Source organism: Carcharhinus amblyrhynchos, chromosome 18, assembly GCF_965287045.1.
Source record: "Carcharhinus amblyrhynchos chromosome 18, sCarAmb.v2.hapA, whole genome shotgun sequence".
NCBI classification, from domain to species: Eukaryota; Metazoa; Chordata; class Chondrichthyes; order Carcharhiniformes; family Carcharhinidae; genus Carcharhinus; species Carcharhinus amblyrhynchos.
Genome location: NC_137341.1, coordinates 46443972 through 46468433, shown reverse-complemented (window position 1 = coordinate 46468433; position 24462 = coordinate 46443972). Strand labels below are relative to the sequence as shown.

Below are 24462 nucleotides of genomic sequence, written 5' to 3'. Positions count from 1 at the left end.
CCTTCCATCCATTGACTCTGTCTACACTTCCTGCTGCCTCGGCAAAGCAGCCAACATAATTAAGGACCCCACGCACTCCAGACATTCTCTCTTCCACCTTCTTCCTTCGGGAAAAAGATACAAAAGTCTGAGCTCATGTACCAACCAACTCAAGAACAGCTTCTTCCCTGCTGCTGTCAGACTCTTGAATGGACTTAACTTACATTAAGTTGATCTTTCTCTACACCCTAGCTATGACTACATTCGGCACTTTCTTGTTTCCTTCTCTATGAACGATATGTTCTGTCTGTATAGCATGCAAGAAACAATACTTTTCACTGTATGTTAATACATGTGACAATAATAAATAAAATCAAATAGATTATATCCTGGTAAACGCTACTGCCATTAAGCATCAGCTGGAAGCAATTGGGTGATAGTGGCTAGCAAGTTCACAGGTTTTGAAAGTCTGCACATTTCCTGCATTCGGAGCACTGGTCATAAGATTGTTGCAAGGCTTTTCAGTATAAGGTAGGCTGTTGGCAGTACTTTGCATGTAAACTGGGAGACCGTGCGTACCTTAAAAGGACAGCCAGAAAATTGGTGTTTTTACCCATCCTATGAGAAATGTACATATCTTTTTCAGATGAAATAACCTTTAGAGCTCAGCTGATTCTTGTATGTCAGGAATCAGAAACTAAATATGGCAGAGGCAATATCTTTTTCATGCAGATCATTTAAATCTATAGGGATTTGTTTTGTAACTTCATGCCACTTGATTAACTTGACAAGAATCAGCAGAAATAGAGAAAGATGCCCTAGATGTCGGGTGGATACCAGAGATGAATCAAGTGCACCTATCAATAGACCATCTGTTGTATGTACAAGCCTGGCGTATCTACCATGCAATGACTGAGTACTGCTGTCTCTGGAAGATTATGTTTAGCATTAATGTAATCTGTGCCATTAGCTGTACAGAATTCTGGAACCAGCTTGGAACATTGGATCAATATTGCCAGTTACTGTTAAGGTAACGAAGCTTCTCAATAGTTAGCAAAAACGAATGCTGGAAATCTGAAATATAGAAAATTCTGGTAATACGCAGTAGATCAGGCAGCATCTGTGGAGGGAGAAACAGTTAATGTTTCAGGTCAATTACCTTTCAGTAGAACTGAAAGGAAAGCCATCTGATTCAGTAAGCAGCACTCCTGCCTGAGACAGAAACTCTGTTCAAGTCCTGGTCCAGGACTTTTTGGCTGTAGTAGAAGCATTCATTGTGTCATTAAAACATACTGCTAGTCAGCCTGCTAATCCTGTCAACATTATTCCATTATTCCCCAAAAGGGAAAAAAGTGTGAAGGTACAAAACAAATTGAAAACAAACAAATCGGAACTGAATAAGCATTTATACTTCCAGTAGCCTTTGGTAGTGTGAAACCAGTTTGTTGCCTAAGGAAATTGTAGAACACTGCTGTTTTAATAGGGAAAGAGCCAATACCTTTATCATTCCCCCCTGAATAGCAATAGTAATGGAACAAGATTGCCAAATTTCATCAGAATGCTAACTCTCCAAAATTATATGGTTTGATTGATGTTTTGTGGTGTCCTCTGGCCTTCTAAGTGCAATGTCAGTGTCAACATGAACAATAAAGGGTTTTATTTCCAGAAGCTGTACCAAGTCTTTGAACAACCAAACAGGTCAGTGCCAACTTATTTTTATTTTGTGGTCATCATCTGAGCCAGAATCTTTAAAGATGAGGGAAAACAAGTATAAATCACGTCAGTTCCAGTTGAACCATTGTTGTTGCCTTGGACAAAAGCAGAGCGCAGATACAAAGAAGGCTATGCAATCATCAGAATTATTGCTGAGCACACCATTGATATTTTGCAGTTGAGCTTTGGGTATCTTGACAGATTGGAAAATGTTACAATGCAATCATGAGTTAAGCATGGATAAGGCCATCCTGGAATCAAGGCCTCTGGCCAAAAGGATGTAGCCATGATGTGGAGATGCTGGTGTTGGATTGGGGTAAGCACAATAAGAAGTCTCACAACACCAGGTTGAAGTCCAACAGGTTTATTTGGTAGCACAAACTTTCAGAGTGTTGTCCTTCTTCAGGTGAGTGAGGAGTTGTGTTCAGAAACAGGGCATATGCAGACACAAACTTAATTTACAAGATAATAGTTGGAACGTGAGTCTTTACGGGTAATCAGGTCTTAAAGGTACAGACTGTACCTTTAAGACTTGATTACCTATAAAGACTCGGATTCCAAGCATTATCTTGTAAATTGAGTTTGTGTCTATACATGCCCTGTTTGTGAATACAACTCCTCACTCATCTGAAGAAGGAGTGACACTCCAAAACCTTGTACTACCAAATAAACCAAAAGGATGTAGCACGCGCACACATCAGTGCAGCCAGAAGGACTGGTGCACCAGCTGCTCATTCAAGATAAATTTAAGTGCCTGAGTACTCCTTTAAGGAATTCTTGTATAACTAAAAATGTGATTCAAAGTGTGGACTTAAATTTCATCCTGCCAATTCTCTCAAGAATCCCATTCCCAATTACATTTAGGGCTTATAATGTCTGAAACCAGTTCTACATGCCTGGGTGCTAGTGCTGTTCGTATGCTTATTAACTGCCTTAATGATGATAATACAAAGCAACTGTGGCTTTTGTAAAAGGTGTGCAGATGGTGGACTGGGAGAGATTAAAGCTGCCCACTGAATATGGGCCAAGGAATTTAGTGATTGCATTTCTGTTTTTTTGTGGGGGGAGGTACTGGCTCACCAACAGCAATTTATTTTACATTAGTGGTTTATACAACCATTAAAGTATGTTGACTTGTACATGGGAGATGATATTGCATGTCAATGATATTTTGGAAACCAGGAACTGCATGAGGGAAGTCCAAAAAAGTTGTTAAGTCACTAAGTAGAGTGATAGCAAAATGCAGTTGCTATAAAAACAACCGGTAACTATGTGTCTTAAGAAAATTGGCTGAGGCTATCATCTCAAAGCATACCATATCAATGTTTGTTCAGCTTTTGTGGATGGATGAAGCAATAAAAACTCTGAATTTACATCATTTGCTGCAAATGTCAGAAGACAATATGATAAAATTGGTGGAAGCCAGGAAATATTTCATTCCTATGAGCAAATTGTAAATTGCAAAAAGAAATCATGAGCAGTTTGGCCAAATAGCACACAAGATAATAAATACATGCACAATATAATCTTGTCTGCCGTAATATGTTCTCATGTGATGTTGATGTAATCCTGCTCATCTTTATATTTATAAAAACACTTCACTGTTGGGAAGAACACATCGTTAATTAAATGAGCAAGCAATGCTTCCCACATTTGGACCCCAGGGTGAAGGGAGCTCTGCTGCCAACAAAGGATACATCTTTTTTTCTGGTAATGGTGTTTGAAAAGAGGACAGTAGGTCTGCAAAATTTTCGAAAGCAGATAGGACTGTTTTCTGCAGCAATTCTTTCCTTCATGCATGTCACACCTTATTTTTTGCCCAGTTCTCCCAACAACTGACAGTAATGCTTCAGCAATTTAGCAGGCAGTAAGTTAACCAGGCAGTCCATCCACACACCTACCTTCATTAGGGTAGGGTTAAGGTGCGGCATCTGCAATCCACAGTTTTGTTGTGGAGACAAGAGAAACACACATGTTCCTTCTCCCTCACCCCCGCCTCTGGCTTCACATCAAGATGAGCAAAATTGGAAATATATTACCTTGGTAACACTGGTGCAATTGTACAATTGGAAAAATGGATCAGACTGAGTCAGAGCTTGCACAATGCAAGCTGCCTCGTTTTGCACAAGTAATGTAGACGTGTCCTGAAATGGGTCCATAGCCCATCTTTGTGTATTTAAGTTGGAAAATCCTGCTCCCCGATGGGCAGCAGGATGACTAAAAACAAGACCCCATATGATGGCAGGCATGCTACCAATTTAGACTGGGCACGGAATCTCACAATCAGCAATTGTTTATGCTATTTTCCAGCACGATCTTATCCAATGCACCACTTACACATCATGTTGTACCAATGGTTGCAAACACTGCAAATTGGTTTTGTGCATCAGATCTATGTAGGACCTCTGCCCTGGCCCTCTCACCCTCACCGTCTGATAGCAACATGACCTTAGTCTCCCCCTCACAGATCTTCCAGTCAGTATTCCCACTGATTGAATTAACTCCTTCCGGCTCTCTTGAAGGTACCCTCCCCACTGAACAGGGGCCAAGAGAAATCTGAACGATTGCGTTGCAGGCATTGATGGAACCTTAGAGCTCATTTCTTTCCCACTCACTCACCCAACAGTTGCCAGAAAACAGCATCATAGTCCATATCCGGCTCGCGGCCCTAATTGCTGTCCCACGGTCGCTCCAGGATTTGACAATCTTTGTCTAGAAACTATCCGTGTAGTCTGGCATCTTCTCGAACACATCTTGAATGTCGACACATCGCAATATACAGATCTGTCTCTCGTCAGGTCCCGAGATATCTAGTGTATGCTTAGATTAATATCCTCGGGTTTGGGCTGCCTTGATGGCCTGCAGCCAAACTGTCAATAGCCAACACCATCGCTGAGGAATCCGCGATCTGTTAAACATGCCTATAAATGAACGAACGGGTTTCCAACGCGTAGCTGTATCTTGGTGGTGCACTCCAGCTTTAAAATATAACCAAAGTTTAAAATAAACATATTGCAAATTAGAAAATGCCTAATCATCAAGAGGCAGCAAATCTAAGGCAGCAGAACTTAATTTTCACTGTGTGATTTTATTCAAGCAATAGAAAAATAACAAAGCGCTTATTCTTACACTAATTCCATTAAGTGAACCAATAATTAACTTTCAGCGGTGCTGCATTTCAAAGAATATTCTGTTTACAATACACCTAGTTGGAACTTAGGATGGGAACACCAACTCAGGTTTATCGGCCACGATTTGTGTAACCACACAGCAAACAATTGTTTGACATTCAGCGCACATTTTGCGATGTGTCATTTAATTGACGGCGTTGAGAGGGACAGCGCCAAAGTTGGTAGTGGCGGTTCGTTTTTAGCCTTAAAGAGACCACCGCTTTCAGGAGGGAGGTTTCTTATGAATGGCGAAATTGACCTGGTGACGTTTCCAATACAGAGTGATTCACATCGAATTTATAAGGATAAATAATCCAAATCTAATAGTGCTCTTCACTGCACCCCAGTATTGCCTCTGTTTCCATCATTGTTTGCTCTTTGGTATATTCAATTAAAGCTGTCTCCAATTTTTTCTTTAAACCCCACCAATGTGAGAGGGAACACGCTTTGGAGTCTGCACGTTCTCCCCGTGGCTGCGTGGGTTTCCTCCGGGTGCTCCGGTTTCCTCCCATAGTCCGAAAGACGTGTTGGTTAAATGCGTTGGCAATGCTAAATTCTCCGTCAGTGCACCCGAACAGGCGCCGGAGTGTGGCGTCTAGGCGATTTTCACGGTAATTTCATTGCAGTGTTAATGTAAGCCTGCTTGTGTCACTAATAAATAAACTTTAAAAAAGAGAAATTGTGGATTTAATTGCTAATTCACCTCAGAGACAACGTACCAAGAGGTGGATCCACCCAAGCCTCACTGCAAACTGAAGAAAACCATTCGACTTTTTAAGGGCATCTTTGTGTGAGACACAAATATCTTAAGTGAATATAGTAACACGAATTAGAAACATATGCACGGTTTCCCACAGCCTTTGAATAGTATATACCACCTAATACATCATCATTGACTTAATCAGATATTCCAAATGATATCTCTCCAATCTCAGTTTTATAATCGGAAGTTAAGCCGAATAGACGTACAAGATGGTGAATGGGATGGATAGGATAGAGGTGGAAAGACTCTTCATGCTCAAAAAAGACAGTAGGACTAGGGGGCACAGCCTCAAGATAAAAGGGGGGTGGTTTAGAATGGAGTTGAGGAGGAACTTCTTCACTCAAAGGGTGGTGAATCTCTGGAATTCTCTGCCCGTTGAAGTGGTGGAGGCTGCCTCGCTAAATATTTTTAAGACGCTGGTTGATGGGTTTTTGATAGGAGAGGGGATTAAAGGTTATGGGGAGAGGGCGGGAAAGGGGAACTGGGCAGCGACAGATCAGCCATGATCTTATTGAATGGCGGGGCAGGCTCGAAGGGCTGGATGGCCTACTCCTGCTCCTATTTCTTATGTTCTTATGTTCTTATAAAGATCGCGTTGAAATTTAAGTTTGACGCAACATGTAAAGTTCGCTTCAGATAAACTCCACTTCTGTCGCGGCCATCGGTTCAGTCAGAAGCTGATGGTGTACCAGTTTGTGTCTTAGGCCTAGAAGAGAGCTTGACACCCCAAATACATCTCAAACAACTCATCCACTTCCTCACAGCGGTCGCCTCTGCCCTTACCGCTGACCTTCATATCCCTGTTTTGTCATCAATATACCTACTAATTCGCTGCATTCTTAGCTGATTGCAGTTGCCCATAAATTCAAAGTTCCAAATCGCAGGTATCCATTAACATCTCACGCATGCTCGCCTATCTTCCTCAACCTTTTCTGATCAATTCTTAAGAACTTGAAAATCTTCACCCTTGTCTTCAAATTCCGCACAGCCTCTCCTGGCCCTGTCTCGGCAAGCTCCATCAACTTTCCTCCTCCAAAGCCTCAAGCTCGCTCACTCTCACCCACCAGAGGAAGGAACAGCCAGTTCCGAGAGCTATGACGTTTGATACAAATAAACCTGTTGGACTTTAGCCTGGTGTTGTGAGACTTCTTACTGTGTTTAGACACGCTCCCCTCCCGTCAGCCGGCCATTCGCCAGGGTTAGTCATAGTTCAGTTGGTACCAATCTTATCTCCTGAATCAGAGGTTAAAATAAGGCTTGAGCGCAAAAATGGAGCTTGACAATCCAGTGCAGTACTGAGACTCAGCAGCACTGAGAATTGCTGCACTGTCAGAGTACTGCTGCACTACCAACATCGTCCTGCTTGGATGGAAGTAACATATTCCATGCCTCTATTTCGAAGAATAACAGGGGAGTTATTCCTCGTGTCTTGGTCAATATTTATCCCTCTATCAAGATCTCAGAAGAAATATCTGGTCGTTAGCGCATAGTTGTTTATGGGACTTTGTTGTGGCAAATTAGCTATCGTGTTTTCTACATTATAACGATGATCACACTTCAAAAAGTACTTAATTGGCAGTAAAGTGCCTTAAGGCGTTCTGAAGTGAAAGCGCCAAATAAATGTGTTTCTTCCTTGCTTTCTAGTCTTCACAGGCTTCTGCCCTTTCTGGAATTTCCTTATGAAATCTCTCCACTTCTCTACCTTTTAGATATAATTTAACTTTATTTCTGTCAAAATTATAATTACGAATCTCCATATCTGTGGTGCCACAGCAATGCTAAACATTCGCTTGTTTGAAGCACCTTGGGATATTAAGCATGTTCGAAGCTTCAGTGGATACCGGACTTTGTTGACACAGCATTACAAAGTAGTTCGTGTGAAAAGGAGTTTATTTCGTGCAATGGACAAATTGCGGCCCACCGACCCTGAATCCAATATTCCATGTCGTCCGATAACCATTTAATCTGTGCCCATTTTCTGTACCCAAGCAGATTTCTAAAGCTGTCTCTCGGTCAACCACGGTGTGAATTTGGGTTATAGCCTATAAAACAAGTGAAGATGGTGAAGTGTATTGCAGCGCGATTTACGGTGGTGCATGCATCCTCCAGTCTGTTTCCAGGGCTCACATTATCATGTTAAGTTGCATGAGTTGTCCTCGGACTGTGTTATTTGAATATTAAAAATCCATGGGAATCACCGTTCAACATTTTAGAGATGAGAAAACGAAACCTAAAGGATTTAGCTGCCATGCCTCTGTTTTATATTGCTCTTTTTTATTTTGTATTCCTGCCATGCCTCGCTCTAACTTTTCGCGCTTGAATGCATTCGAGCATTGGCCGAATTGAAATAAATAAATCTGCTTGTAATGCATCGGGCGACTGTTGATAAGGTGCAATGCGCCCTCTTTAAGTCGGCAATGCCCAACACACTTCTCCCTTCACAGAAACAGACACCTTCAAGCTGAAAGAAGGAGACTGCGACTTCAGATAGTCATGTCCCATACCAGTGCTGTGCACACACAGTAATGCAGCATGCCACTGAGCTAGTTGTGGAACTGGATTCATTTTACTCAGCATGTATAACCTGTAAGCATCCTTTCCGCAGTCCCAATTCGCTTCCTGTCAGCCACGGAATATTGCTGTAATTGGATTGAGGAAGATGCCACGATTGGTTGAAATACAGAAAAGACTGAATTCCTCGATGAAAGGAATATTTTACGCAGTGGGTAAATGCCACTGACAACGGACGATATAAAACCACTTGTGTTACACGAATAATTCCGCATCTATTCTGAAAATAATACATTAACCGAACACTTATAGTCACGGCCATATTAAACATTCCGTTTTTTTGATATTACGTACATATCGAGATAAATTAAACGGCTGCACGAGACGCCCACGGTGCTAAGGGGATTGAATGAATGAGATAAGCGGTACCACAATGTGAGAATCCGTCAGCCGCAGCCAAAAAAAGAACTAGCATATTTATTTTCAAGGGAGAAATTCCGAGCTACGTGAGCAGCGTTGTAATGTGTGATGAAAAGGAAGCGACGTGTTTTAAATGTTCCAGGATCCCCTTTTCAAATTGACACTAGTGACAAACAGCCATCTAAATTGAGCCGTCGGGGGATCGCTGTTGCCTTGAGTTGATTCGGAGAAGGGGGGGGGGGGGCGCCGAAATACAATAAAATGAAGTCCAGTCGCTGAGATTACTGGTTGGTTGATTTTCAATGGTGTAACCCCGTCAAAGCAGCATTCGCCTGTTAAAGGCGAGAACGCCGACTCTCATGATATCAAACGAATTACTTTAATGTCGGTCTCTGGATTTGCCGCACGATTTTGGCAGATCTTGCGGACCCACTATAACATCCACCTTGGCATTCTTTTCACGACCACGATTTTGATATGAGTTTCTGGATCTCCAAAATACAAATTGTACTCCCGATCTTTCCTCACGTTCTTTTTTTTGAAACCTCATTGTCCCATCCTTGCTGCGGTCAGCGTTTGGCGGTGGCCCATTCAGCAACATCCACTTTATTTGTCTTGCCAATTTTCTAAGGCGGGAAAGAAGCCGAACCTGATTTGGTCCAGTACAATATGCGCCAGGTTTAGCAAATGACGAGTTCTTAATAGTTGGTTTGCAATGTCTGTGCTTGTCAGGAGTATCACAGTAGAAGGGAGACCTGCAATTTTCATGTTTATCGGCGGACCGATTTCTATCTCCATTCTAGTCCCCTGGATTTTAGCCAACTAATAACTCTGGGCTAAACTGTGCTTTGTGTCCAAAGTTGAGAAACCCCCAAGAATAGAAGCAGTGTTGTTCCGTAGAGAAAAAAATACGTCAAGCAAGTTGTTTTTCTTAGTCTTTGTTTAGTAAATGGGACTCTGCATACTCTTACACCTCACACGGTCACACACACGGACGCTGTAATTCACATAGCCTCCATAAGGATGTGTTGTTGACTGATTCCTCAAACACAGAGCCCAGGAACCTCTGAGTATTGCAGTCTCAACAGAGACAGACTGAAGGATTTAGGCAGAAGCGCCTGTGTATGGCACCGTAAAATACAAGAGTTCAGCTAGTGTGGTGGCTGGTTTTACTGCTATTTCAAAGTCAATTATCCCAGATAGCTGTGTCGAACTCCTCGCTTCTAATGGAATTCTTTCCACGTTCACATTTCTACAACGAAAGCTAATGGGTTTGCGGCACATTATAGGAGAATGTTACATGGATCCGTTAACAGGCGAGTCGATCACAGAAATATTCGTTGGCGTTGTTCCGGTGGGCTTCGGTACAAATGGGTTATCTTGCAACCTCATTATTGAGCATACGCGCTGCAGCTATGTGGAAGAATGATGCTGTAAGTATGTTTGCTGTATTGTCTTGTGTGCGATTACCCGTCTCTAATCTCTAGTTGCAGTTGTTATACTTTGCTCTTTATAGCAATTACTCCGAACCATAAGATACGTTCATATGATTTCATTTTCCACACTGCAGGATTTTGCTTGCACAGTGTAACATCTACTGGATCTAAGTGACGCTATGTTGAAACGGAAGTCCATTTGTTCTGTGTATAAATCTGCTTTTCTCTTCCTCTGAACGTATGCATTGCTAAATGCAAACATTTGATCGGAACCCAGATAATAGGGAATTTGCGTTATTGGATTGACCAAACTGAAGCAAAAGTGCAAAAAAAAGAGATTGCAGCAAGTTTATTTTATTTTTTAATTGGGCTTACTACACATTTTATGCCCACTGTAGACCAACTTTGCATACTTTCATACTTCGCTAGTTCCTGACAAAAGAGCCGCTGTTGAATGCAAAGGAGATAAGCTGGAGCTTAAAGTGGCGTTCCATGGAGATGCAGAGACCCACAAAATAACCCTTGGTGCTGAGAGCCAAGACATGCAAACCCCTCCAACATGCCAGCAACGAAATTCATTTCGTGATATTGAAGGTATGTCACATATAGACGTCTCCCGCATCACGCTTAAGGCTGTCTCTAACAATTGCAACTGCAGAGGACGCTGCAGCTCTGTAATATCAATCCATACTAATACACTTCATGTGAAAGAATTTGGCTTTCGAATGAACTTCATCCCAATTTGTTTCATTTCACTTATCGGTTCACTTAACTCATCAGTTTTAATGTCTATCCTCTTTTCTGCGTGTCTGTCGATAAACCTTCCAATCACTTTTGCTACTTAAATAGCTCACACGTATGCTCATTATTAAAACATCTCTGCTGTGTAAAAATGTCTTCTACATGCATTAAGATTGGATTTCAAGTGTTTGAATGAGATTGATAATTTGACTCATGCCAGCATTTTTTGTTTTAAATCAACATGGAAGAGACCGCAACCTCAAATGATTCAACCGTTTAATCATTAAAACCTGAACGCCCACACGGCAGAATGCTGTATTTCGTGACTTCAAACTGTTACTAAAATAGCTCCTCATATGCCGTCCAGTAAGTTGATATTCCGTTACTAGCGCTGCAAATGAAGCTGGCACTCGGCGCCCACTGACCCCCCCCTCCCCACAACCCCATTCCCTGGCATGTTAAGTAAAACGTCCTTTTCTTAAATTGCTACAGGACAGTGTGATGCTTCTTAAAAGAGCAGCTTTTATATCCCCTCCTATATATTAAATTGGATTTGGAATGAAAAGAGACAAGTTAGCAAACCTTGTAGTGAAATGCATCAAAAAAAGCCCTTGTGAAAAGCAATCATGACTAATAGTGAGAGAGGATACGATGTTTTGTGTAAACTGGAAGCAAGTACCCACGGCCCCCTCCCTCACCTCCCCCCTCCCATCCATCCGGCTGAACGATTTAGCAACACGAGCCCCAAAATATTTGTGACCCGACGATAGGGAAAGATATTCTTATAAACCTGTCCTGAATACTCAGTAGTATGTAAATTAGGTCAGATGCCTTTTTTGGGTCTTCATGACGAGTAGAGAAAAAAAACCTCTCGGAATATGCGGAGACTGCGGTTTCCTTTGTCCTTATTTGGTGACCAGGTGAACTTTTCCATGTTGATGCCTTGTGTGGATGTTTTAAAAATCTCAAAGAAGGAATAGGGGAAGAAGGAAAAAACTGTGCGTGTGTATTTTTGGTGCAATCTGCAGATGTTGGTAATCTTCACCTTTGCAGGGGATGGAGCTTCCGAAAATGGGACGCCTCGGCTTTCTTGCGGTGGTGGTACTAGATCTCCTCATCTTCCACTTGGATCTAATCAGAGCTCAGCAGGGTTACCCGACCCTGAACATCGCCATCATTCTGGGCAGGAGTCCCGACAGCACGGGCTTTAGGGATGTGTGGATCAAGGAAGATGCCCCCGATTTTCCCATTGATGTCAATGTGGTGACCGTGGCGGTGAACCAGACCGACCCGAAGAGTATCATAACCCACGTGTGTGACCTGATGTCAGGCACCAAGATCCACGGCGTGGTGTTTGGAGATGACACGGACCAGGAGGCTATCGCTCAGATTTTGGATTTTATTTCCTCCCAGACATTTATTCCTATCTTGGGAATTCACGGCGGCTCTTCCATGATCATGGCAGATAAAGTAAGTGCAAGAGAACTGTTTTTGCTCAGATTTGTTTTAAACAGGAGCAATGTTCCTTTCCTTGCCAGTTGAAAAAGTTCCTTCTAGGGAGAGAGATGAATGAGTGTTGATTTCCAGATGAGGACGGGTAAGGTAATTGCAATATCTGTGTCAAATAGCACAAAGCCGTAGAATCATCTTCGCCTCTTACCAGCTTAAACTAGAGATTTTGTGTTCAATTTTCTATTGTACCTGGGATCCATTTCCTTCTGTCGCGAGTGGTATTATATGCGGGAATAACACATATTAAACTCAGTTAAATGCAGGTAACAATGTTGGTTCTGTGCAGTCAGCAATACGATCTCACTGCACCCATTTTGTTAAATTTGTATGCAATCGATCTGAATAATCTTTGGGCAGCACTGGTTTCACCATGCCTTCTGATACTAAAAAGTGCCAACCATTTCTTGGTGTGCCACTTCAGACAAACGAACCAGAAGGGTGTCGTGAGTTTAGCTGTGGCCCTGCGTGTGAGGGGGCGCAGTGGAGTTACATTTCACTGAATTCATTCATGTACTCAAGTGAGTCAGACCCAAATTTGCAAACCAATCAACTTTAAGCCACTAAGGTTGCCAAACGTTATTTTGAGAAAGCAATTCATATAAAATATGCAAGGCAAGAATCAAAGATTAGCAGCAGCGCTGTTTTTTTAAATGGACTGGTGAGAGCAAGGTAATCTTATTTGGACAAGTCAATTACCATTTGCCTAATAGTTCCAGATAAAGGCACTGATGGCCAAACTCGCAAATCAAAGAAGAATTTACTCTAGAAATTTAATATTCCAACACAGAATAAGTAATCCAAAAGTTATCTCACCTTTAGTTCCATAAGGAAAACTGCAGTGACAAAAATTCATTTTGACTTTTGTCAGTTTATGCTTTGGAGAGTTTAATTTCAGCTCAGCTTTGTTAAACTTTTACTTCTAATAGTCATGGGCACTTGGTAATTTATTTAATAGCATGGAATAATATCAACAGAAATTCATTCCAAAACTTCTGGCATTAAAATTAAATGTGAGTGAGCAGTGTACTAAGTTAATCTCAGACTTGAAATGCTATTGTTAAAGCATAGGAACATGAGGATGCATGTAACTGGAAAATACAATTTCAATCCATCTGGTTGGTCCCAGATTCAGTCGATGCCAGAGCGTATGGTTCATGAAATGTACCTCGCAATTAATTTTTGCACCAAATACCTGTTCTTATGAACACAGTTCCAATATTCATTATGGATATTATCTGATCCTGAGGTCAAATGATCACATTTTATTCACTTTGTTATCTCAAACTTGTAATATACACTGTATCACTTCAGTGAATTCAAGATAATATTCATCATATTTGGAAGAATACTTGAGGAGGGCTGCGAATGACTGTTGCTATGATGTTGATGCAGAATAATGAATCACATAGCAGCAGGAATAGCCATCCAGCCCCTTGAGCCTATTCCCACCATTCAGTTAGATCATGGTTGATCTGTACTTAATTCTATTTGCTCACCATGATTCCATATCTCTTAATACCTCTGCCTAACATGATAGCGGAAGGTGTAATGAATTAATTAATTTACATTTCTAATCTGGAATCGTCAGAATTGAAACTGTGCTATACATTACAATGCCTTTTGATGACAAACATAAGGATAATGTTGAGCTAGAAACTACAATATTATATTTTGAAAGATTGGATGAAAGCAAAGGACTAAGTTCAATTAATTATTTATTTTAACATGATTGTAAGAACATAAGAATTGGGAGCTGGAGTAGGCTACATTACCCTTCAAACCTGCAGTGCCATTCAATAAGATCATGTCTGATTTACCTCAGCTTCACCTTCATGCACTACCCTCATTCCCCTAATTTCCTTTGTACCCCAAAATCTATCAATAGTCTTGAATGTATACCATGGCTGAGAATGTCGACTTCTCTGAAGTAGAGAATTCCAAAGATCCACAACCCTCTAAGTGAAGAAATTGCTCTTAATCTCAGTCCTAACTGGTTGAATTCTCACTCCAGTGTTCGGTTTTGGACTCGCCAGCTGTATTCACCCTGTCAAGTTCCTGAATAATTCAATTTCCTTCATTTAGAACTCTCATCCTTCCAAATTTTAGGGAATTCAGGCCTAGTTTACGTACTTTCTTCTTCCAGGACAAATCTCTCAGCCTGGAATCAATTTAGCAAACATTCGTTGCACTCCCTCTGAGGCAAGTATATTCCTCCTTGGGTAAGGAGACCAAAACTGTGCGGGATACTCCAAATATGGCCTCACCAAGATCCTACATAATTGTAATAAGACTTCTTTCCTTGTGGCTAAGATACAATTTGTCTTCCTAATTGCCTGTTGTATGTTAACCTGTGTGATTTGTGTACAAAACAATGCAGGTCCTTTTGAATATCAACATTTCCCATTTCTGTCCATTTAAAAGTTACTTTGCTTTTCCATTTTTCCTCTCAAAGTGAATAACATCAAATTTCCCATGTTATAGTCTATTTCCTTAAACATTTTGTGTCTGGTATTTGTCTGTAGGCTGAAAATTAATTTCACATGTAAAACTGAATTAAGTACACAAGCCAAAATAACAAAAGAAAACTACCTCTACAATATCTTCATTAAAAAGATACAAGGAAATAGGAAACTATTAAACCAAAAAGGTATTAGATGCCAAAAGAAGGCTCTGGAATCAAAATCCCGTTCACAGCAGTAAAAAAATGGCTAGAGTGCAATTTAGTACCAAAGGATTAAAGTAATGGAGTATTCAAATGATGGATAAAGATATTTATAAATAATTATTTTCCAGACACATACAGCAGGGGGAAAATAATTCAGTATTCATTTATTATAGTACAATGACTATTTCATAAGCTTTGGGTCAGTCAAGTGAACTGAAAGCTAACATATCTCTGGATCAAATGGCACAAACCCTGGATTGAAGATTAGAAAGGAAATATCTAAGGCACTGTCTAAGTGGTGAAAGATTCTTTGGATACTTGAGAGGTTCTGCAAAATAGGACGCAAGAAGAAGAAATATTGATGTGTAAAGAAGAGTACAAATTTGACCTGAAAACTGGAGACCAATTAAATCAACATCAGGGGAAATTAAGGGGGGAAATACTGTGAACCACATTAATTTGGAAGCACACTTAGCTAACATGTCTTGATGGAAAACAATCACCAAGAATAAAGAATGGGAGCAAGCTGCTTGACAATCTGATTTATTTCAAGGAATTACGAATACAGAAGATAGTGGAATGAGCCTTGACATAGATTATTCCAAAGTACTTTGACAAGACCCCATATTACTGAATATTAGTCAGTTGAAAATTCAATGAGACCCTACCATTGAATGTACAACTAAATACAAAACTGGATCAAAAATGTAGGAAACAGAGTACACAATAGAGATAATGTCAAATTTGGGGTGAGGCGGAGCTGAATTGAGTACTCCAGGGTCTGTGCTTGAACTTTTGTTGCTTCCTTTCTATAAAAATGAAGAATAATTGGGAATCAAAAGCTACTCGTACACTTGTTCAACTAACAGCAGACACCAGGATTGAGAGTGCAGTAGGTACAGAAAATGCAGTTAATATTTGAAAAAAAGAGTACACTCTGTTATGACATGGACAGAGAAATGTTAACACTTTGCATTTTGGGATAGGAAATGAGAAACATGGATATAATACCACCGGGATTAGAAATGGTGCAAAATACTTGGGTGAACTTGTCACTTTCAATGCTGAGACAATGTAGATAAAAAGTGAAACATAACAATTAAAACCTTGGGCTACATAGCCAGAACATTGAAAATCAACAGATATTATGTTGAGGCATCTACTACACTAGTCGTATGCACTTGAAGTTCTCTGTACATCTTTGGCATGTGCACTGGCTAAGCTGCAAGGAATAAGAATGATTTGGAGTATCAAAGAATGATGAATAGTTAGGAAAGTTTAAAGCCTTAGGCTCAGATTTTTGCCATGGTGGAAGGGATCTCCAAACTTTGATAGGATTAAGGGAGGGGCTTGTATCACACATATGGCCATTTAAATCATCAGCTACTGCTACTGAAGTGGAATTTTGGTGGGTTAAGACTGTGAACCCCAAAGTGTGTAGAATGGAGCAGGACAGAACTTTGTGGATTTATTTGGATAGCCGGTACTTCTTTGCATCTGGTCCTGAGAAACATTTGGTAGAGGTCAGGTGCCCTTTGGGTAGACCAAGTAACCTTTTGGAGGAAGTCAGGTGCCCTTTGATAGACATCAGATGCCCTTTAGATTTATTAAAATTAAACATAAGTATGTGTAAAAAGTACTTACTGGAACTGCCAAAAGAGCTGTCAATACTTTCACAAACCTGTAGAAGGGACCTGTGAAAACTGCGAGAAGCACCTATCAAAGGGACCTGTCAAAGGGAGCTGTCAAGTCGTGAAGGAATTTAAAAGTCCTGCCCTTTAAACCTTTGGAAAAAAAATGTCTGAAATGTTAAATAGAAGTTTGCTCGCTATTTCATCCTGTCTATTGAGAACAGTCAGAGGGTTTACATTACCGGATTAGTGCTGCATGGCTGATTTCACAACTATCTATTATCACAGTGGGGTGCTTGCCTTTCACAGTTTGATTGACGGCTGTAAGGTGTCATAGCCTCTTTGATGTGGGACTATGAATTCCAATACTTATTTAGTTGAAGGAATGTAAGTGTGGTGAATGGGCTTTTATGAATGTGAATGTTTCTCTTCAATTTAGTGAAGTCTGCAAACGATGCTTAGAACTTTATTTAATTGAACATTATTTTATCTCATATTTGGATGGTTCCTGAGGGCTGCTAAAAGTGGATCCTAGGTGAGTTGACACGGTAGATGTAAGTCAAGGGATAATGAGTAGGGGACATAGATTGGAATTAATTGGCACTAAGTTGGCATCGGAGCTATATAGAGATGTGTGAAGGGCAAAGGGATAGAGGGATTGGGTGCAACATAGGTTGGCATAGAGGTTATGGGGGTGGGGGGGGGCTGGTGGATGTGCAGTGATGTGGATGGGGCATGGGAAGTTGTGTTGGGGGGTTAGGACCGCAGTTTTAAACTGAACACAGAGCCAGAGCTTTGAGAAAGGCCTTCTGCCCAGCCTATTTCTGTACCTGGCACCTTCCTCAGTTTTTCCCAGGTAGGTTTCTGAAGTTTGAAATTCTCGTCAGTCTATACACTCAAACCAGGAGCAAAGATTTGGGCCTAAAGTGTAGACTAGACTGAATAGGTTTTGCACAGATTTTCCTTAGTAATTCATCTTTCTTTCATTGAACTATTTCACAACAATTGTTCAATTTTCTTCAGTTCAGTTCTCACTTCATTCAAATTTACTTTATGCAACTTGTTATTACTGTTCTCATCTTCACTGATATTGATTGTTGGTAACCTTAAAGTTGAATAAATTATGGTAATTATATTCCAAAGGTCCAAGTACTTTTGTATTTTGAATTTTTTTTTACTTGCCGGATCAGGTATAGTGTGAATTCCCGATAATGGGTACAAAACATGTTGTGACAAGCAGTTTTAAAACATATTTTCTGGTGATACAAAATAAGTAACACTAATAAATGTGCTACGCAACTGTTTTTTATATATACATCAATGGATTGTTTCCAGAGTCCTAGATCAATAATTTTGTGAATGTGAGTTCAAATCACATCTTAGTAATGGTTTTCAGTCTTGTGGATTTTGTGACTTATAGAAGAGATGTAACAGCATATTTACAGGGTTGAAACAAGCCATGCGGCCTAAAAGCTTTGTGCTGATGCTTATTCTTTGATCAGTGTCTTTCTACTCTTCTTCTTCTAACCGCATCAATATATCCTTCAATTCCATTCCCTGTCCTGTGTTTATCTAGTTTCCCCATAAATGCAGCTATGCTACTCACCTCAAACACACTTCCTACTTTTAACTTTTAACTTTTCTACTTTTTCAGTCCTCAGTCTTCTATTTCCTTGAGAAAAAAAAGTCAATCCTTCCTGATAAATATATCTTCTCAGTATCATCCGTGTGGATCTTAATTTGCAAATTTCTCCTGAGCTCCTTATTGGATTCTTAGAGACTGCCTTATAGTTACAGCCTTGAGTTCTGGTCCTGCTTGAAAATAAAAATACTCTCTTGATGACAAGCCTATCAAGCCCATTCATGATCTTAACAATCTCCATTAAGTCAGTCCTCAGTCTTCTATTTCCTTGAGAAAAAAAAGTCAATCCTTCCTGATAAATATATCTTCTCAGTATCATCCTTGTGAATCATATTTTGCACTTTTCTGAACATTTGGATAGAAAACTGCTCTATCAACCACTTCAAACGTTAGTGTTTATGAAATTGACAATTCACCCAGAGGCCTGAAATAATAATCCAATGTTTGATGGTTCAAGTCTCCTCATGGTAATTTGAATTTAGAGTTCAATTTTCCATGACGACTAAGCAATCTAAACCCATCTTTCTTTCTTATTTCCCTGCATGTTAAATTCCCTGCCAACTTCTGGTGTGCGCTTGGTTTTCACAATACATTTATTTTCTCCTACCTATGCCCTCAGTCCAGATCATTTTGAATGTTTCTACCAATCAAGTAGAGGCACTTAATTGAGATTTGCTTTTACTTATGTTTTAGATGTTCTATTCTCTTTGATTACTATGCCTAACTTGCTTTGCATCTTACCTTATTCTGTGTAATTACAGTAGTACCCTTACATACCTAGCTATATAGATACTTATGTCTGTCCATATGATTAATTAGTTTTATTGTTCTAATTTAGAGGCAGCTGGTCTTTCAAGTGCTTACCTGCAAGACAATCTCTGTTATTTGTGAAACCAGGATCAGATAACCTGTTGCAATAGTAAGCCCGCTATTTCCTTCTATATCCAAAACCTTAATCTTCAGAAGATTAATCATGGGCCTATTTGCTTTCTTGTCACTGCAAAAGGAACTATTCTCAAATCTTAGCAATTCAATCCTTTTGAATCTCCCTTTTTCTGTCTAAAGCTTTTACTTGTATTTGAGATTCTTCAGTGCTGTGCATTTATGGCCCCTTAAACCTATTGGTTACTCTTATCCTTCTACTCTTAATATTTTTCTGACACCTCCAAATGTAGGCCAACTCTCATCCTTCCAAAGAAAAGTTAAGATCCTCATAAATTTAACTTGCAGTTTGAATTGGTGGTTAGGAAAACAAATTTGTAAGACTCTAGTCAGACCACGTATTGTGAGCAATTTTGGACTCCATAATCTAAGGAAGGATGTGCTGGTCCTGGAGAGGGTCCAGAGGAGGTTCACAAGAATGATCCCTGGAATGAAAAATTGATGTATGAGGAGCGCTAGAGAACTTTGGGCCTATACTCAATACAGTTTAGAAGGATCAGTGGGCATCTCATTGAAACTTACAGAATACTGAAAGGCCTGGATTGGGTAGACATGGGGAAGATGTTTCGATTAGTCGGCGAGACTAGTATCTGATGGCACAACCTCAGAATAAAGGGACAACCCTTTAGAACCGAGATAAGGAGGAATTTCTTCAGCCAGAGGGAAGTGAATCTTTGGAATCCATTGCCCCAGAAGGCTGCGGAGGCCTGTTCATTGAGTACATTTAAGATAGAGATAGATGGGTTCTTGATTGGTAACAGGATCTCAGGTTATAGGAAGAAGGCAGGAGAATGGAGTTGAGAAACTTATCAGCCATGGTTGAATGGTGGAGCAGACTTGATGGCCGAATGGTCTAATTAATTCTGCTCTTATATCTTATGGTCGAAAAAGACAAAACACAGACACAATCTGAAGGAGACAAAATTAATTGATGTTAACATGGAGAATTAGAGTGGAAATAGATATAAGAACATAAGAACATAAGAAATAGGAGCAGGAGTAGGCCATCTAGCCCTTCGAGCCTGCCCCGCCATTCAATAAGATCATGGCTGATCTGTCGTGGCTCAGTTCCACATTCCCGCCCTCTCCCCATAACCCTTAATCCCCTCTCTTATCAAAAACCCATCAACCCGCGTCTTAAAAATATTTAGCGAGGTAGCCTCCACCACTTCAACGGGCAGAGAATTCCAGAGATTCACCACCCTTTGAGTGAAGAAGTTCTTCCTCAACTCCGTTCTAAACCGCCCCCCCTTTATCTTGAGGCTGTGCCCCCTAGTCCTACTGTCCTTTCTGAGCGGGAAGAGTCTCTCCACCTCTATCCTATCCCACCCATTCATCATCTTATATGTCTCCATGAGATCTCCCCTCATTCTTCTAAACTCTAACGAGTACAAGCCTAGTTTATTCAGCCTCTCCTCATAGCTCAACCCCCTCAACTCCGGCATCAGCCTAGTAAACCTCCTCTGCACTCCCTCCAAGGCCAAAATATCCTTGCGTAAGTACGGCGCCCAAAACTGCACACAGTACTCCAGCTGTGGCCTCACCAATGCCCTATACAGCCGCAGCAAGACCTCCCTACTTTTATATTCAATCCCCCTCGCTATGAAGGCCAGCATCCCATTAGCCTTCCTGACCACCTGCTGCACCTGCAAGCTGGGTTTTTGCGACTCATGCACAAGGACCCCGAGGTCCCTCTGCACCGTCGCATGCTGCAGTTTTTCGCCACGTAAGTAATAGTCCTTCCTACCATTATTCCTACCAAAGTGGACCACCTCGCACTTGCCAACATTAAATTCCATTTGCCAGTTCCTGGCCCATTCGCCCAGCCTATCTAGATCCTTCTGCAGACTCTCCACACCCTCCGCGCAATTTGCCGTTCCACCAATCTTGGTGTCATCAGCAAATTTCGACACCATACACTCAGTTCCCTCCTCCAGATCATCTATATAAATGGTAAATAGCTGAGGCCCCAGCACCGACCCCTGGGACACTCCACTAGTCACCAACCGCAGTTAAATGCACCTTTTGATATTAATTTGCTTTTATTATGCTGCAATAAAAGATATATGTGAGACAAAAACAAGATTCAAAGCCAAAGGTCATTTCTGCGAATGCATCCATTAAACCCTTGAAGTATATGAAATGATTCTCATCTCAGTCCATTACATCCATTCTGTTACACAGTTTGAATGTGTTGTATCTAGGTGCCTAAGGGGCAAATACATTATTGATAATCCTTGTGTGTGACTATGTCACATCTTAGATATGTTTAACAAGAAAACATGCAAATATATGACTCTTCCAGATGCTGATACTTTTTCAAATACATGGTGAGCCAAATAAATCATTGATCATCAAACCCATCACTTAATCATTTTTTTAATACAAGTATTTTGGTTGCAATTACAATGGTTTCCCCTTGATTTTTACCACTTGCCCCATGGAAATAAAAACTGCTTTAGGATCCTTTGCTGCCCTATCAGTGAAACAAAATGGTAAAATCTCTACAAACTCTGTCAGGAATCATGTTGAATGGAATTGAAAAGCAGTCGTTTTTCAAGCAATTCTTCTTGACCAGGCTGAATCTGGCAAATTAATTCCTTAATGTGACATTATAGTGAAATATTTCCTGCTGTCATAATTCTGCTTGCGCATCTCATAATAATCAAATGTGACTTGAAATGCTGATTTCCTGAAGATTTGAAAAATAGTGTATGATTCAGCTATTAGGTAATAACATGAATTAGAGTCACACAGTCAATACAGGACAAAAGGAGGCCATTTGACACTTGGAGTCATGATAGCTCTCAATCCAGTTAGTCCCATTCTCCTGCTCTAACCCTGTAGCTCTGTAAGTTTATTTCCCTTATGTGAACATCCATTTTTTTTTAAATCATCAAATGGAAATTTCCACTTCTGCCACCCTAACAGGTAGCAAGTTCCAGGAAAATTGTTAGCATCGCAAATGCAGTACATTTTGTATGCGCACGTATTGTTGAGTGTTCAAGATGCAGAGTTGAACACCTAAGTATTATACAGAGTAAATGACCCTGCAATCTTCAACTTCCACCAAATAGTGCAAGGGATGTATAACTCTTGACTGTGCGACCACAGTTTTCTGTGATCGACAGGTTTAAAAGAATGAGAAAAGCTCCAGCGGAAACTGCATTGTAAAGAGGATTCAAATGGTACTGGTGGTCCAGTGATGGTCACTTAGTCTTTTAAGGTACAATAGCTATTCTTCTGTGTCCTAGGAACATTGCAGGAGTTATTCTGCAGTGTGGTAGCCTCAGTGTGGAATGACAACCAAAGAGGTGCATGTCAAAAATTTGTGAGTAATTTTTGTGAATAATACTTCTTGAAAGCCCCTTTTCCTGCTGTGAATGTAATTTCATGGGCTCCTACCTTATAATAATGTTAAAGAAATACTATGCATTTTTATATAGTGCCTTCATCTCAGCCTTAAGATAAAATTCCTTGCTTAAAAATTTTCATCTCCCCCTCTCACTTGATCATCCTCCTTTTTTAAGTTATTCTTTAAAACCTACTTTTTGGTCTTCAGCCTGAATATCTCTTTGCGTAGCTTAATGGTTTTACATGATCATGCTCCTGTGAAATGCCTTTGAATGTTTTACCAGGTTAAATGCAAGATGGTATTATCATATAGAGACGTTCTTGTTCTTCATGAAACAGTGCCAAAGGACTTACAATGTCTTCCTAAGCAAACTGAAAAGTTTACTATTTATCAAAAGGATGTTATCTCTAACAATGAAACACTCCCTCATTACAGCAGTTAAACGAGTTGAGATATGGTGCTCAGGCCCAGGTAAGGAACTGAGGCTTTAACATGAATTTCTTGGCTCAAGATGTGAGCAGTTGCAGAAATACTGCCTTCCCTTTGAACTGTTAAAGCTAATTTCTGCACATTTGTGATTATTGATCGATGTCTAGATTAACAGTAAGTGTGTTATGTTTCATTTTATATGGAATGTATATTTTACAGAGAAGTTAGAGCAAATCAGTCTTCCTACTCAGGTTTGCAGGATCATGTTAATGAAAACCCATTCAGGAACAGAGAAGATGATATCTTAAAATAGTATATATGAGTTATATGTATTAGGCTGATATTTTCAAGAAGTGGTTCTGCCACCAGCACCCTGGAGGCTAGCAAGAAGGCCAGACAGCATTTTACTGGAAGCCACAGGGGTCACTGAATGCTTGCCATCCAACTGAGCTGGCAACTGTTGAGGCTGAAGGATGAGGGAGACGGTGCCCCAACATAGACCAAATGCAATTTTTTCCTGCAACTTGCTGGGGCTAGGCAGGCAGATCTGTATGATTGGGATGAGGGTGGAGATAGCAGGGTGGTGTACTCTTCATTGGCAGCATGTAGCCACGGAGACTATTGCTTCTTTCAGGGGTTTGGGGGGAGACTTTTTCTAACTAGTAGGCTAGATAATGGAAAACCAGTAGACATGGTTTACTTGGATTTTCAAATGGCACTTAATAGGTGTCACATATGATGTGGGATCAATAAATGATTGGTTAATAGAAAATAAGCAGAGAGTAAGTTAAAATGGGGCATTTTCAAGTTGGCAGGCAGTGACTAGTGAAATTTGTTTCCTTTATTCCTTCTTGGCATGTGGACATTTCTGACAAAGCCAACATTTGTTGTTCAGTACAAAAATAAGTTAGAATGGGAGCTGTGAGGAGGATATAAAGACACTGCAAAAAGATAGATATGTTAAGTCAGTGGGAAACAAACTGATAGATGAAGTATAATGTGGTGAAGTGTGAGGATACTGTATATCGCAGAGTATAAGTCAACCCGTCATATATGGTGATTACCCTTCTTTTCAGTTATGAAATACAATACTCACATTTGGAATCAATCTCAATTTTTCACCTTGGAAGTGCATGTTTTATTTACATTATACTGCAAGTCAGTGCAGGTGATGAGGCAGACAATGTGGGCTGTATGGTACAGCAGTATGGAGCTTAAGCCATGCATATGCATAGCAGGCTGCATAAAGCATGGTGAGTGATGAAAAGAAATGGGGTCTCCAGCAAAAAGAATGATGTATGAAAATGCTTTCAAGCTAAAAATGGTAACATTTGTTAACTTGTCAAATAATTGTGCTGCAGCAAGGGCGTTTGATGTTAGTGGAAAACTGGTGTGAGAAAGGAGGAAAAAGGAATCCGCTTTGAAGAAGATACCCAAGACCAAATGTTGCCATCAAACCAGACACTGGCCTGATCTTGAGAAGCATGTATCAGAGTGGATCCTCAAAAGAATCACTGGAATGGTTACATCGTCACCAGAAATGCAATGTGTGT

At 40.4% G+C, this 24462-nt stretch overlaps 1 protein-coding gene across 2 annotated transcripts in view; it reads left to right on the top strand.

Moving 5' to 3' along the window:
• Positions 1–9470: 9470 nt before the first annotated feature.
• Positions 9471–24462, top strand: part of grin2aa (glutamate receptor, ionotropic, N-methyl D-aspartate 2A, a) — a 339421-nt gene continuing 324429 nt past the window's right edge. Inside the window, exons 1-3 of one of the 2 annotated variants that reach the window (XM_080206947.1) lie at positions 9471–9989; positions 10422–10586; positions 11787–12203. In XM_080206947.1, coding sequence (XP_080063073.1) covers positions 11790–12203 — 414 coding nt within the window. In that variant the 5' untranslated portion in view covers positions 9471–9989; positions 10422–10586; positions 11787–11789. Of the gene's footprint in view, positions 9990–10390; positions 10587–11786; positions 12204–24462 lie in introns of both variants that reach the window. The other variant, XM_080206946.1, reaches the window with a different exon arrangement.